This window comes from Oncorhynchus mykiss, chromosome 13 (genome assembly GCF_057628025.1).
Source record: "Oncorhynchus mykiss isolate SJ-2025 chromosome 13, ASM5762802v1, whole genome shotgun sequence".
In the NCBI taxonomy this organism is placed as follows: domain Eukaryota; kingdom Metazoa; phylum Chordata; class Actinopteri; order Salmoniformes; family Salmonidae; genus Oncorhynchus; species Oncorhynchus mykiss.
Window position 1 is genome coordinate 65,522,244 of NC_143034.1, and position 16,975 is coordinate 65,539,218.

Sequence of the window (16,975 nt, forward strand, 5' to 3'; positions counted from 1 at the left end):
AAAGCAAAGAAAGTTAGTTAATCTCAAAGCCTCCTCTTCTATCTTACCTGCCTAAACACTATTTACCTAATATGGCACCACCTGGTGCCCTAACCAAAATACAGGGGGTGGTCCTCCCAGGTCTTACCTAGTGTGCCTAGACAGTGAATATACTACGGGAATATGTATGCCCGTGGGCCTCTTGCCTAAGCACTCCCAAGGTGCCTTCCCCTTTCCCCCTGGAAACAAATGAAACAGAATAACACAAACAATTTCAATAACCAAAACACTGCGTCCTATTGACACACAGATATAACCAATCAGCTCTCTCACTCAACCAATACAGGACAGACTAATCATCTCCCTCTGAGAACAACCAACACAGTATATCACCCTCAGCCATCAGCCTCCTCTCTCAGTAATGATCTTTCTGCAATCTATATCTCTGCAATGATCTCCCTTCTGAACAGAACACTGGCTTTTTTATAGCTTCCGAAGGAGTGTAATCGGATACAGCTGTAACTTGACGAGGGGGCTGGGTCAGCTCCAATTAGCCGTGGAGTCGACCAATCAGCTGCTTGGAGGATTCATCAGAGAAAAGGACCCCAGTCCTCAGCAGTCCATTCATTGTACCTTTTCCAGAATATCAGTCTGTCCCTGATGTTTTTCCTGGAGAGAAGTGGCTTCTTTGCTGCCCTTCTTGACACCAGACCATCCTCCAAAAGTATTCGCCTCACTGTGCGTGCAGATGCACTCTCACCTGCCTGCTGTCATTCCTGCGCAAGCTCTGTAGTGGTGGTGACACGATCCCACAGCTAAATCAACTTTAGGAGACGGTCCTGGAGCTTGCTGTACTTTCTTGTGCGCCCTGAAGCCTTCTTCACAACAATTGAACTGCTCTCCTTAAAGTTCTTGATGATCTGATAAATGGTGGATTTAGGTGCAATCTTACTGGCAGCAATATCCTTGGCTGTGAAGTCCTTTTTGTGCAAAGCAATGATGACGGCACGTGTTTCCTTGCAGGTAACCATGGTTGACAGAGGAAGAACAATGATTCCAAGCACCACCCTTCTTTTGAAGCTTCAAATCTGTCATACAAACTCAATCAGCATGACAGAGGGATCTCCAGGCTTGACCTCGTCAACACTCACACCTGTGTTAACGAGAGAATCACTGACATGATGTCAGCTGGTCCTTTTGTGGCAGGGCTGAAATGCAGTGGAAATGTTTTTGGGGATTCAGTTCATTTGCATGGAAAAGAGGGACTTTGCAGTTAATTGCAATTCATCTGATCACTCTTCATAACATTCTGGAGTATATGCAAATTGCCATCATACAAACTGAGGCAGCAGACTTTGTGAAAATTAATATTTGTCATTCTCAAAACTTTTGGCCACGACTGTAGTATGTCATGAATATTAATTGCCTCCACAGGTGTCAGGGAAAATGTATGGAGTAAAACATACATATTTTGATTTCGATTGTAGTGACGTAAAAGTTAGTCAAATAATTGTGTTTTGTTGTTTAACCTAATTTATTCCTAACCTATGATTCTGTCACATACTGACACCCATAATTGCACCTGAAATAAGTTCAGGTCTTGATTCTCTGTATGTTATTTTGTCATTTTATTTTGGTTTATTAGGCCTACCTCATTTGTTCAGAACCTAAGCGTAAAGTCGGCCTACTTCGTGTTCCTATTGGTGGAGAGGTTCTAGAGCAGACACCACTGTGGTATAGACATACTATATATTTCCTGTTATTTGAAGGCTCAGTTTAGTTGTGATGTGAAGCTCATGTTGTTTCAGCACGATGTCTGCATTCTGTCTGTGTTGTGCAATCTTCCTCTGTCTCCTTTGCAGCACCCTGGCTGAGAAAGGTGAGTGGTGTTTATTTAAATTTTCCATTGGGAGGTGATGGAAAGTTTTTGATTTAATCTAGTCAGTTTTACACTTTAAAATATATTATGTACATTCGACTCTTGATAAGTGCTCTTTGAATAAATGTGAATTCTTTAAGTACAATACAGTTTTCCAGTCACATTTCAATGACATGATTTTCAATAGCTTGTTCCTGATAACTGCATGCTCTGGCATGACAGTCCCAAGACATTGCCTTTTTCAGGAGTCCACTGTAATCTATAGAGTTGCAATATCATAGATGTACAAAAGAGGTTGTTTAAGTAATTTATTTTTCAAGTGCAATATTCAAATGAGGGTAGAGTAGTATATGGTTCCTTGTATTCATAATCCCAAAATAGACCCAGACTTGTGTGAAACTAGTTTTAGGTAGTGAAGATCTCCTTAACTGATTGGTGTTGGTTTATCTTTAAAGAACAAACATCTGACACATACAGGACCAGTCAAAAGTTTGGACACACCTACTCATTCCAGGGTTTTTCTTTATTTTTTATTATTTTCAACATTGTAGAATAATAGTGAAGACATCAAAACTATGAAATAACACGTACTTTGAAGATTCTCACATATAAAATATATTTTGAATTGTTTAACACTTTTTTGGTTACTACATGATTCCATATGTGTTATTTCATAGTTTTGATGTCTTCACTATTATTCTACAATGTAGAAAATAGTAAAAATAAAGAAAAACCCTGGAATAAGTAGGTGTGTCAACTTTTGACTGGTACTGTATGGTGTTTTTTTTTTTCCATTCTCCCATCTGCTCATGAAAGGCAGCAAGGGACTGCTGGTCCGAAAGCAGGAGGGAGACACTATGACCATCCACTGCAGCACCTCTCTGCCAGACCAAGAAAACCTGGGTGTGTACATGCGCCTAACAAAAGAGATTCCAGTCCTCTACTTTCACCAGGAAACAAAAAAATTAATCCTCCACGAGAGGTTCAAACTCAGATTGAAGACTAACGGAAGACTCAACAAAATGGACATCACCATCACAAACCTGACCATAGAAGACTCTGGGGCCTTCTGGTGTGTGTACAGTGTTTATAAGAAAAACAAGATTGAGAAGACTGAGGGGGAAGGAGCTGTTTTGCTGGTGTTGAATGGTGAGTGTCTCAGCCAGTCCTGATTCGTTCCCTAACCTTCCATTTGGCACTTACTGCACCCTTCAATGTTCAAGTTTTTTGTGGTCATATGCTCAAGCACAGTGAAATGCTTAACTTGCCAGCCTTACCCTACAATGCAGCATTCAATATCAAAATAGTATAACTAATAAGAAAATGTAAAAACATGAGAATTAAGATAGGAAGCTACAGTAAATACAGGGTCAGTACCAGTTGTACAATGTACAGGGATACAGGAGTATTGAGGTAGATATGTACACAGGCAGAGATTAGGAGAAAGTGACTGGTAGCAGGATAAAAAAATAATAATAATGGTAAACAGTATGGCGGCAGCAGCATAAGTGGTGAGTGTGTGTGTGTAAGTGTCAGTTTAGATGTGATAGGTGGATATACATGTAAACAGGGCTGGTTGCAGAAATATATAAATACTTATAGTAAAATATACAGATCTGTATGTTGGAAGCTCCTCTCCGGGTAATACCTATCCAGATCCTTCAGATCTGCAAATATTGAAGGGTAATAGGGTCAATGTTCCTTTATTTTTTTCTGGCACTGAGTAAATTTCAGATATGCCTGGCGCAGATTTGAACATTGTAAAAATGATGTGCAACCCGAGTGGCGCGGTGGTCTAAGGCACTGTATCTCGAATCCAGGCTGCATCACATCCGGCTGTGATTGGGAGTCCCATAGGGCGGTGCACAATTGGCCTAGCGTGTTCCGAGTTTGGATGGGGTAGGCCGTCATTGTAAATAAGAATTTATTCTTAATTGACTTGCCTAGTTAAATAAAGGTTAAAAAAAAAGATTCTGGCTCGCGTTTACTGTGATCACTGAGGCTGTACCCACTTTAAGGTACAGTTTTAACAGTGGCCAAGTAGGCTACTGTGGCTATTTAATTATAATGTAGGCCTACCATCAAAAACAATGGAGAAAAATGCATCCCATAACATTTCATATGGAAATAGCTGTTCTATCATTCAGCCTACAGTAACAGCAAATGTGTGGTGTTCAATGTAGGCCTACATTCTATGAGACTTTTGAATTAAAAAACATGCAGGGCTTGACATTAACCTGTATTCACTTGTCCTTCAGACATGGAGGTGACTAAGTATGTTGTGTTTGATGCAAGAAACCATTTTACAAAATACAATTCATTATTATTCCTATACCATTACTACAGAGAATCAGACAAATGCTACCCTCTGCCTATTGGCTACTTAGCTTATTCAACACTGTCTCAAAATACAACACTGCCACCAAAGATATTTATTTAACCAAGATGGACCACAGCCAATCGTTTCCATTGGGAAGAAATGAGTCATAGTGGGCAGAACAGACACGGAGGTGGGCAGAGCCAAGCACAAGCTAGAGAGATCCTATTGGTGCGTTCTAGCATAAATCTGCATATTTCCGTTAGGGAACGGCTACTCTGTAAAGTGCGCGTGTGCAGTAACTCAATTCACCTATGCACTCCTTCTAAACAAAGCAATTTAAAAATAAACACTTTTGCAAAGGGTAAGGTCTACAAAACTTAGTCCGCTCTGTTTAAAACATTCTAGTTTTGGGAATTGAAAACTGTATTGAAATCAAATGTTTCATCGATAAGAGAATGTGCAGCATGTCAGCCAAAATCCATCTTTACCCACTGCGGGCCAGTTGGCTTCCTCTCACTACCATATTTGGTAGTGAGTGGAAACGCCAAGGGAATGCTTTAAATATCTGTATCATTGTTCTATCTATGCTGCCCCTTTAAGACATAAAAAAAGCTCTTTACCTGACTTGTTTTTCAAAGATGTAGCACACATTTTGTGCTCTTGTAGGAAGCAACCACTCCCCCATTGTTGACTAGAAATTAGCCATAACTAGGCTAATAACTCACTAGCAAAGAATATGAACAAATGTGCACAGGTGGCTGGCTACATGCAGCTCTCGCTTTGATCTCAAAACAAGTGCATCTACTCAGGACTGCTCATGCTGTCCTGTTCAAAGTGAATGGCACAGATCCGTATATAGCAATGGCTATTTGCATATAGGCCTACTGCAACTCTGATTGGTTATGGCGCACCGTTCTATGTAGACTACAGGCCTGAGTCGTGCATGTCAATTCAATAGAATCCTACTTCGATGTGCACTGCCTACAATAAACTCTTTTTAATTTTTTTATTTAACCTTTATTTAACCAGGTAGGCTAGTTAAGAACAAGTTCTCATTTAAAACTGCGACCTGGCCAAGATAAAGCATAGCAGTGTGAACAAGACAACAACAGAGTTACACATGGAGTAAACAATAAACAAGTCAATAATACAGTAGAAAAAAGAAAAAGAGTCTATATACATTGTGTGCAAAAGGCATGAGGAGGTAGGCGAATAATTACAATTTAGCAGATTAACACTGGAGTGATAAATGATCAAATGGTCATGTGCAGGTAGAGATACTGGTGTGCAAAAGAGCAGAAAAATAAATAAATAAAACAGTATGGGGATGAGGTAGGTAAATTGGGTGGGCTATTTACCGATGGACTATGTACAGCTGCAGCGATCGGTTAGCTGCTCAGATAGCAGATGTTTGAAGTTGGTGAGGGAGATAAAAGTCTCCAACTTCAGCGATTTTTGCAATTCGTTCCAGTCACAGGCAGCAGAGAACTGGAAGGAAAGGCGGCCAAATGAGGTGTTGGCTTTAGGGATGATCAGTGAGATACACCTGCTGGAGCGCGTGCTACGGGTGGGTGTTGCCATCGTGATCAGTGAACTGGGATAAGGCGGAGCTTTACCTAGCATGGACTTGTAGATGACCTGGAGCCAGTGGGTCTGGCGACGAATATGTAGCGAGGACCAGCCGACTAGAGCATACAGGTCGCAGTGGTGGGTGGTATAAGGTGCTTTAGTAACAAAACGGATGGCACTGATAAACTGCATCCAGTTTGCTGAGTAGAGTATTGGAAGCTATTTTGTAGATGACATCGCCGAAGTCGAGGATCGGTAGGCTAGTCAGTTTTACTAGGGTAAGTTTAGCGGCGTTAGTTTTGCATTCAAAGTCTTGCATAGTTAATTTTGTTTCAAATCATTGAAAGTGGCTAAAATTGCGTTGATTCGAGCACAATTACCACAGTAGAGCGAAGCGTTGTTAGTGTTAACTTAAGGGGAAAACTCTAGAAAGTTGAATGAAGTTCAATCTTGTGCTTCTCTGTGTGTGCTGATATTTAATCTGTGTGGCAGTCCGACGGGAGCTCAGGGGGAACATTGGTTAGGGAACGATTCAGGACCATTGTCTTAATGTGAGCTCTGAGTGGCGCAGTCTCATAGGAACTAATCCTAATTTGAGCTACCAGGCTGTAACTTCTAAACACGTTTAAATTGGTCAGTTTGTTGAGTTGTATTGGATTCTTCAACATCTCTTTTATAACGAATTGCACCTGGGGATATTTTGTTGATATGTACTGAACTGAATTGAAAAATGTGTGCTACCCTGGTGTGTTGCTGTGCCACAGATGAGGAGTGTGACCAGAATGATGCATCCTCAGGGCTAGGAATGTCCTGGTATCTGGTCCTGGTCTCAGCTGTCACTGCTGGCTCTGTGCTTCTCCTGAGTCTGCTCATCCTCTTCATCTGGGTCATCCCCAGGGTAAGTACTACAGTAAAGTGTGTGTGCCCACATGAAAAATAATGAAGTTTATTATAGAATACTACAGTACTTAGTATAGAATTCTGTAGTAAACTGTAATATACTATACTACACATTGTAGTATTCCTCAATCATGTGTAGTACTTACTATATAATGTTGTAGAATACTATAGTAAATTCTAAAGTATTATCATCACAAAACAAACACTTAAATACTACAGAATAGTCCTCAAATACACTACAGTCCGCAAACACGCCAGACTTTAACTATAGTAAATACTACAGTATTTAATTTGCATATACCCCACCCATTCCCTTCCCCCAGATCCCAATTTGTGCCAGGTTTTTGAAAAGACCAGAACTATCTGTTCGAGTGTCTCCTTGTAATATATGTTAGCAACGTTTTTATCCTCGTTCTTATTCATCAAGCTTTTCTTTTTGTACTCTTATTTTCTATTGTCGAGAGGTGAACCTGTAATTAAGCATGTATTTGCACTGTGTACTCCACGTATGTCATGTGTAAAGGTATATTACTAATAAACTTGAACTCTGAGATGCTTTATGACTATGGCTATGGGCCCTAATGACCTGACCTGAAAAAAGTCCTGACCCTAACTATGGGAATACAGGGGTTGATGAAAGATGACAGCTCATATTATCCATTGAGGACAAGGAAACTCATTGAAGAGAAAACACAACACTTGTATCTCTTTGATCTGTTCACTGTCAGATGTAGTCTACATTGTCTGTGACAGGAGACGAGCGCTATGGGCTGTGTTGTCTTCATCATATTATCATCTTCCTTTTCATCTTCCTCATTATTCCAGTGTCCCAGCTGTCTGGCATATAGCCTAGTGGTTACGAGCGTTGGGCCAGTAACCGAAAGGTTGCTGGTTTGACTCCCCGAGCCAACTAGGTGAACAATCTGTTGGTGCCCTAACCCTAATTGCTATGGATAAAAGCTCATGCTAAATGAGTAAAATGTTATGATTCTGTACTGTCCACTCTTCTAGTGCTTGAAACTATTTTTATTTAGGAAAGAGTAGCCTAATCTCAATGCTGTGTGTGCTTGTGTGCATGCCCACCCATAATGGATCTTGTGTGTCTCTTTAGACCAGTGAAGTCATGGAAGTAGGCCAGGCTCTACAGGCTTTGTTGAGTAGAAGCCACTTCCCTCCCTATACTGTTGTTTCTTCCTTTATCTGATAAAAATGATGTCGGCCAACGTGGATATGGAGTGGAAATATTGTAATGCCCTTCCCTATCTCCTCATCCCTTCCTTTCTGCAGTGTTTTCATTCACAAAGTAGAGAAGTGACAGTAGTCAAGTTCGATGGACAGCTAATAAACGAGACACACACCTGCACAGGTAATCCTGGAGTCTTATGGGAGGAACTGATTTATTATGTCAATTCACTCTATTTTGCTTGAACAACACCATTCCAGCAATAATACATTTAAGTGATAATGCCAGAGGAGCTGATGTTTGGAGGATATAATGGCACGGGTGTTGTTAGGGCCGAGAAGAACTCGAGGGTCGGCAAACCGTGCCAATATCTCCTCCAAACACCGGCTTAGAGGGCATTATCGCTTTTATACGGATTACCAACATATTCAAATAATGATTGACATATTTGCATTAAAAACATTATTTTAATGTATTTATTCATACTATTTCATCCTTCCACAAAATATAGTCCCGACACATCTAGGGTTGCTACCCAAGCTGACTGGTTGTTCGTTCGGTTGCCAGAGACACGACCCAGTCGTTCTGTATCTATGGACATAACCCAGTTTTTCTTTCTAAATGTACCATTGCCATACTGGCTGGCAACGTTCTTATCCCTTGGTTGCTAGCTAGACATCTACGGCTAACTTACAGTCCCGTCAAACAGTGCAGACAGAATAACAACAGTAGCTGCGTTTACATTTTTTAAGCTGTATGGGGGGTTTAACGTGCCATAATTAAGCCTCGTGAAGCTACTGATACCTCTTACGAGGTCAGCTAACGTCTTCCTAGCACCATAAAATACCGCCATGAATAAACGGACTGTTTAATGGAGGCAAGTTTTTTTGAAGGCGTCAAACTGCCGTCGAGTTCACGGCACGTTCATGTCACCTGACAGCTCTCAAATGCCGTGCCCGTCTCTTACTCTATGAATGGTCACTGCTATCCGGATTCCTTAGGATGTCCCTACCCTGAACCCTAAACCCTTAACTAACACTAAATTTAACAATTTGGGAAAGCCTATGAACTCTATTTGACTGAAAGCCACGAACACAACTCTTGTTTTTTGGTTGTCTGTTGTAGGCTACAGGGAACTGGTAACAACACAGTCTGTGATTGGTTAACAACATTTAGATCTGTATATAGCAAGATAACATACCATGCCATGAGGTGTTGAGGGAAAGACAGATTACCTATAGATTGGACATAATCTTTTCTAGGCCGTGAGCGATAACATGAAATACACAAGCCTTAGGCTATACTCGGAGGCTACTTTGGAATGTCGGCTTGCACGGTCAAAACTGAACGTTTCTAACATTTTATGGTTGAGATTTAATATAAACATAAACTATGCACCTTATGACTTTCATTAACATGCAGGCTTCACGCAGATGTTAGTAACACGGAACCCAAACCGGCTGCGCGCATGCATAAATTTATTTTGTCCCCCCCACACCAAACGCGTTCACAACACGCAGGTTAAAATATCAAACAAACTCTGAACCTATTACATTAATTTGGGGAACGGTCGAAAAGCATGAAACATTTATGGCAATTTAGCTAGTTAGCTTGCACTTGCTAGCTAATTTGTCCTATTTAGCTAGCTAGCTGTTGCTAGCTAATTTGTCCTGGGATATAAACATTGAGTTGTTATTTACCTGAAATGCACAAGGTCCTCTAATCTGAAAATTAATCCACACATAAAACCGTCAACCGAATCGTTTCTAGTCATCTCTCCTTCCATGCTTTTGCTTCTCTGGACTTTATATTGCGATTGGCAACTTTCATAAATTAGGTGCATTTCCACCACCGACCTTGTTCGTCTTTCAGTCACCCACATGGGATTAACCAATGACGAAATGGCACATGGGTACCTGCTTCTATTAACCAATGAGGAGATGGGAGAGGCAGGACTTGCAGCGCAATCTGCATCACAAATAGAACTGACTTCTATTTTAGAGCTTGACAACGCAGACGCTCGCAAGCAGTGTGGGTGCAATAATTTAATAATATAGTTTTCTAAATTTATTTTCCAATGCGAGCTGTGTGGGTGTAAGGCATTGGTATGACGACATGCTAGTTACACGCAGGTGTCTTGCAGGCATTATTAACCTGTTTTCTAGTGACATTTATTTGGATACATCCATAACAATGAGCTAATGAGGCGAGATTTCGCCTGGGATAGAAAATGTGCTCTCTCGTTAGGGCACTGTTGTGGTGCTCAGAGGAGCTAGCCAACAACACAGTGTTGTCTTTACTATCATTAAATTGAAGACTTAGTTTTTATCAAAGATTCTCTGTAATTAGTATTACGCGATCAAACTGATTAATCATGTAACTGTAATTAACTAGGAAGTCGGGGGCACCAAGGAAAATATTCAGATTCCAAAGTTATAATTTCCTAATATAATTCACATTAATTAATTATTTACTTTACCTCACGTTAGTCTCATTCCAAACGTAGTAAATTGTTGGTTATCTGCACGAACCCAGTTTTCTCTATGAGTCATCCATACATCAATGGTCTTAAATCATTTATTTACTAACTAAGTAATTCACAGAAATGCATAAACACAAGAAATGATAACGGAGTTTCCCTAGTGGGATAAACCGGTATCGCGGCTTGGTGGACAAAAGGGGAAGTGGGGGTAAACTGAGATGAGACACTACAAAGTTGCTAATTATAACAATTGAAATGCTAATACTTTGCACATGAACGCTCACTCATTTGGGAACAATTGCAATCAAAATATATATTTACGCTCAGTGTGTCATCGGGATCTTTCTTGAAAAGTTAGTTTCTGTTGGAGAGTTTTCTTCCTCTCCCTCGCTTTCTCTCTCTCTGTCGTGGTTAGAGGGGATAGTTCAGAGCAACATTCATTCATGTTGTCGGCGGTTGTCATTCTTCGCGTTCAATGATACCGAATTCCTAGCTGCAGACTAGTAGTTAATATCAAAGACTTGTTCTTATTCTGTCGGTATCGATAGTCTAAGAGTTTAACCACGTGGTATGGTTAAAAGATTCAGCAATGGTCTGCCACCTTTGTACTCCCGTGATTGAGATAAACATGGTCTGGTGATGATTTCTAAAAGTTGGGTTTTATTCAGAATGGCAGACGAGGGCTGTCCCAGGATGTCTGACCCTAACTGGGCTCAGGGGCTGTCCCAGGATGTCTGACCCTAACTGGGCTCAGGGGCTGTCCCAGGATGTCTGACCCTAACTGGGCTCAGGGGCGGTCCAGGATGTCTGACCCTAACTGGGCTCAGGGGCGGTCCAGGATGTCTGACCCTAACTGGGCTCAGGGGCGGTCCCAGGATGTCTGACCCTAACTGGGCTCAGGGGCGGTCCAGGATGTCTGACCCTAACTGGGCTCATGGGCGGTCCTCTGATTTAGTTCAAATCAAAAGGGAATTGTATTTTTCTTCATTAAACAGTCCACAATCATATTACACCATTATTCAAACAGTATCATCCTCACTCATTCATCTTATACAACAATTAGATGTAAACCTCATATCTGAGGCTATTATCGAAACAGCGTTATGGTAATGTGGCCACACCGTCTCTCTTGATCTTCCCAAGTTGTAACAAACGGACCAGTTCGTAGCTGGATTCTTCACCGATCTTTTATACCTTCTCCGGAACGTAAATGTTGTTCGGACCTCAAGTTCTGTGAGGTGGAAGAAATTCCTTTGTTCTCTATGAAACTCCACTCTATCTCTATACTGTGTGGCCATGAGGAGATCCTCTCCTCAGGAATTTACGACCTCTCTCTGACCACGGCAGCCTAGTTGTAGGAGGCAGGGAGAGGCAGGGAGAGGGGGATGGGGCTTGCTGTACCCAAAAAGGGCAACGTCATGACAACAGCTAACACAATAACTTCAAACTGAAGCTGGAAAGACTGCAAACTAGCTGCACTTCATTTCGTTTGACCTTTTTTCAATTTATTTTTCTTTGTATATATCCCAATATTCATAATTTCGACTGGCTGAGAAACACTGCCTGCCTCGCTCTCTCGTTTGACTCCTGACCCCTACACGTACATCAAGGTTTATACAAATCTCCGCTGTTGAAAAAGAAATGTGAGATAATGTCCGGATGCTTTTTATAGTGGAGATCAAGTTTATGGCTGGGCTGATGAGACTGTGGATTGCGCAGTCAGATGAAACAGAGTAAATAGGAATTGTGGAATAGACACCGGCTGGAATACGCTTTTAACCAATCAACATTCAGGATTAGACCCACCCGTTGTATAATATGCATTCCTCCCTGTTTTGAGAATACCAATGAACATTTGTGCATGCCGAAAGAATGTTAAATGCAAAATGGCTTCTAACGAAAGCTTTCCATTCACAGCTAATAGCTACATAAAATTGCTATATAAAATTGTCTTAATTTCCTCCCTTTTTCCTGACAGTTGGAAATGGAGGATGAAGATACGATCAACGTTTTCCAGCAACAGACAGGAGGCCTCTACTAGCATGTCAAGTACTCCCCCACATCTTCCTCCACCCCCCAGACGGCTGCTTTGCAGCTTGTCCCATTTTCCACCACAGAACCAATACCATGCGGAAGACGTCCTGCTCACAGTTCTACATAACTGTTGATGTCTAGTGTTTTCATTCTTGCCTTTGTTTCCTTCCTGTTTTGTACATAAACAACCTCCACTAAAACAACTCAGATTTGAGTAACATTCATACAAGGTGTGCTGCGAATAAACGCAACAAGATCCAGCTCTTAAAAAGTCCATTGTTTTGGTGACTTGTTGGTTCACTTATTCAGAGATCAAGAAAAGCTATTTTCCACCCGTTCACTGTTTGAGAATAAGACTGGTTTGTTATTCAACTTAATTTTCTGTTGTCGGTTTCAGAAAATTGGTTTTATATCTTTTTTATATAGTAGTGGTTGTGTAGAATGAAACATGTCTTGAACATAGTTTGACTAGGCCATGCTTGTAATAAGGAAACCCTGAAGAGATGTTTTAGTCCAGGTAAACATCTGTATTGTCTCATAAATGTCTTGTTAAAATAAATCCATTCCAATAAGGCATGACATAAGGTATCCTGCTGAAACAAGGTTCGTATCGCGCTGTTGTTGAATGGACCAAAAGAGAAACACATCTTTCCTACTGATGAGTCAACAGGGTCAATAGAAGGTCGGCTCTGAGGGTCAGGTCTTGACACGTTCACCTGAGGGAATGGCATCTAAAACAATTGCAAAATCTTTAGGTGTTACAGGGACCTTGTAAAGTGATAAGAATTCCTTATAACTGAGTAAAAGACCCTCTGCATTTACCAGTTGGCTCACCAATAGGATATTATTTCGGAACCAATATTCTAAAAACAAAGTATTTTTATACAATATATCCCGATTATTCCATATATAATATCTGTGTGGAGAAGAATTGTGTTTATAAATTAAGGACCATGACAAGAACCTGCCGATGAAAAGCAGAAAGTTTCACTGGAACTTTGTCAATATTATAATTCCAAACCAATATGAAGTTAAGGCCACCAAAAGTAGAGAAGACATGATGAGGAATACAATTCCAGATAGAAGTGGGTCTTCTTAGGAATTGTTTTATCCAATTGATCTTAAAAGTATTATTTAAAGTAGTAAAGTCCAGAAAATTCAGTCCACCATTCTCATAAGTGTTCATTACAACAGTTTTCCTAATGTAATGGGTACGGTTTCTCCACAGAAAGTTGCTAAGCATCTGGTCTATCTCCTTATTTTACTGTCTAGATATAAAGATAGAGCACCATATGTTAGTCTAGAGATACCTTCAGCCTTGGTTATTAGGACTCTACCTTTTAAAGCTAAGTCCGTCTGTAGCCATTGATTTAGTTTCTTCTGGAGTTTTTTTAATAAGAAGGTTACAATTTAGTAAGCCTCTATACTTCTGATCCTTTGTAATGGTTCTGCCTAAATATGTAAGTTCTTCTTTTACTGCAATACCATACTATGAAGGTGTCACACAATCTTTGACGGCCATGAGTTCACATTTATTAATGTTAAGATATAGACCAGATGCTTTGGAAAAGGATTGTATCACATTGATCGATATGGGAATTTGGTTAGTGTCTTTCAGAAAAAGTAGTATCATCAGCCAGCTGGCTTATAATCATTTCTTTACCAGCTATGGAAATACCTTGTACAGGACTATTATTTAAAGAATTTGCAAGAAGTTGGGTGATTTAATAAAAACAGGTACGGAGAGATGAACGAGTGACCCATTACCCGCCAAGGGTGGTCATGATACGTCATCAGAAGTGTCCACTTAATTTGATGGCTGAGGGGAAGGGTGTGTCTTGGACTGTAACCATGGTCTCTTTAAAAAAATTCAAATAAAATGTCTTTCTTTTGGCAGCTCCAAAATGCAGGTGTTTCAGCTTAGCTCAGTGCTTTCAGTGGTGGTGGTGGGGCTAGCCACCAGAAAATACAGAGCGTTGCACTTGATTGGCTCAGTTTTCTGTCACTCATTGGACAGTACGTCATCCCCAATTCCAAGGTTAGAGCTCAAATTTTGCCATAGAGTTATGTTAGAAGTGCCCATTACATCAAATCACGTTACATCTACAGTAGCTTTGATTGGACTGATCATGGCAACATCTTACTTTCCAAGTCTTAGCTAGCAGTCATTAGTTGTCGACAATCTACTGGCAAATCCTTTTTAATCCTTTTCATACGAAGAGAAATAATGAAGATAAATTCTAGATAAATTGTATCGGTGCTCATCGGCCATTCTACATAAAGATTGCACAATGTTAAATTCAACAATGAGTCATTTTTAAGGAATAAGTGGCAAACTGCAAGCGTTGCAAAGAAACCACCAACGTTAGCCTGCTATTCAATGGAGCGGCAGTGACCCCCCCCCCCCCCCCCCCCCGCAAAAGACTGCTGCGCCACCTGAGTCCAAAAATGCATTGTATGCTGCTGCATAAATTATGTAATATGCCAGGGAGATATGTATACTGTAGCTAAGAAAGTAATACTAAGTGTATGTTGTGTCGTAAGCTGTTAGCAGCCCATGTGCCTCACCCTAATAATTTGGTCTATTTTCACCAACACAGTATTGTAAAAACATCATAGTTGTGGTGCTTGGCTTGGACGTGCAAATTCAGCACACACAACATTCTAAAATAGAGTTGTGTTATTTGACGGGTCACATTAAAAGCTTATTTAACGCGTCAAATAGTGTTATATAACTTGTCTTTTCTGACACGCAAAGACCCAAACGGCGTTCAAGGTGCCTCACAGGGAGTACACTAAGAACGGCCCATGTTCTGAATTCTGTCGCTGTACATTTCAAAAGTGCTGAACAAATAGTTATATTGACTACGTCTGTTGTCGCTCGCTCATTAATGTCTTAATCGAAATTACGGATCGCTTTTTATCCACTTGTTGTCCCCTTATGCCATAGTTTGTACATCTCAATTGTCAGTAGAAACAACATTTGTTTAAGCATGTCTGCCATATCAGCAGTAAATGAGGTGGTAGTAAACTTAATTTTGGCAGTAAGTATTCCTCTTGTCCAGATTAGCCAATACCGATTATTGGAGGACCAAAAAAGCCAATACCGATTAATCTGCCGATTTAAAAAAAATATATATAGATATAATAATAATAATAATAATAATATTTGTAATAATGACAATTACAACAATACTGAATGAACACTTATTTTAACTTAATATAATACATCAATAAAATAAATGTAGCCTCAAATAAATAATGAAACATGTTCAATTTGGTTTAAATAATGCAAAAACAAAGTGTTGGAGAAGAAATTAAAAGTGAGAAAGCTAACGTTTCAGTTCCTTGCTCAGAACATGAGAACATATGAAAGCTGGTGGTTCCTTTTAAGAAGTTTTAGGTTGTAGTTACTATAGGAATTATAGGACTATTTCCCTCTATACCATTTGTATTTCATTAACCTTTGACTATTGGATGTTCTTATAGGCACTTTAGTATTGCCAGTGTAACAGAATAGCTTCCGTCCCTCTCCTCGCCCCCTACCTGGGCTCGAACCAGGAACACATCGACAACAGCCACACTCGAAGCAGCGTTACCTATGCAGAGCAAGGGAAACAATCACAGGCTCAGAGCGAGTGACGTTTGAAACGCTATTAGCGCGCGCTAACTAGCTAGCCATTTCACATCGGTTACACCAGCCTCATCTCAGGAGTTGATAGGCATAAACAGCGAAATGCTTGACGCACAACGAAGAGCTGCTGGCAAAACGCACAAAAGTGCTGTTTGAATTAATGTTTACACGCCTGCTTCTGCCTACCGCCGCTCAGTCAGATACTTAGATACTTGTATGCTCAGTCAGATTATATGCAACACAGGACACGCTAGATAATATCTAGTAGTATCATCAACCATGTGTAGTTAACTAGTGATTATGATTGATTGTTTTTTATAAGATAAGTTTAATGCTAGCTAGCAACTTACCTTGGCTTACTGCATTTGCGTAACAGGCAGTCTCCTTGTGTAGTTCAACGAGAGAGAGGCAGGTCGTTATTGCGTTGTTATTGACTTTTTAACTGTAAGGTTGCAAGTTTGGATCCCCCGAGCTGACAAGGTGAAAATCTGTCATTCTGCCCCTGAACGAGGCAGCTAACCCACCGTTCCTAGGCCATCATTAAAAATCAGAATGTGTTCTTAACTGACTTGTCTAGTTAAATAAAGGTATAAAAATTTTAAAAAACGGCAAATCGGTGCCCAAAAATACCGATTTCCGATTGTTATGAACACTTGAAATCGGCCATTCCGATTAATCGGTTGACCTCTAGTCCAGATGGGATAGGGCAGTGTGATGGAGATTGCATCGTCTGTGGACCTGTTGGGGCGGTATGCAAACTGAAGTGGGTCTAGGGTGGCAGGTTAGGTGGAGGTGATGTGATCCTTGAAGAGTCTCTCAAAGCACTTCATGATGACAGAAGTGAGTGCTACGTGGCAGTAGTCATTTAGTTCAGTTATCTTTGTCTTCTTGGGTACTGGAACAATGGTGGCCATCTTGAAGCATATGGGGACAGCAGACTGGGAGCAATTAAATATGTCCGCAAACACACCAGCCAGCTGGTCTGCGCATGCTCT

General features: G+C 40.6%; 1 protein-coding gene across 4 annotated transcripts; it reads left to right on the plus strand.

The window, feature by feature from the left end:
- Nucleotides 1-628: 628 nt before the first annotated feature.
- LOC110486896 (uncharacterized) lies at nucleotides 629-12,922 on the plus strand. 4 transcript variants are annotated; one of them, XM_090197203.1, is made up of 5 exons: nucleotides 629-1,858; nucleotides 2,679-3,007; nucleotides 6,512-6,645; nucleotides 7,935-8,013; nucleotides 12,291-12,922. In XM_090197203.1, exons 2-5 carry the CDS (start codon nucleotides 2,716-2,718, stop codon nucleotides 12,305-12,307), a joined length of 522 nt encoding a protein of 173 aa, XP_090053329.1. In that variant the 5' UTR covers nucleotides 629-1,858; nucleotides 2,679-2,715; the 3' UTR covers nucleotides 12,308-12,922. The 4 variants fall into 4 exon arrangements, with proteins under 4 accessions (XP_090053329.1, XP_090053327.1, XP_036794862.2 ...); XM_090197201.1 differs by having other exon boundaries at nucleotides 1,003-1,858; nucleotides 2,675-3,007; XM_036938967.2 differs by lacking the exon at nucleotides 7,935-8,013 and having other exon boundaries at nucleotides 1,658-1,858; nucleotides 2,675-3,007.
- The last annotated feature ends 4,053 nt before the right edge of the window (nucleotides 12,923-16,975 follow it).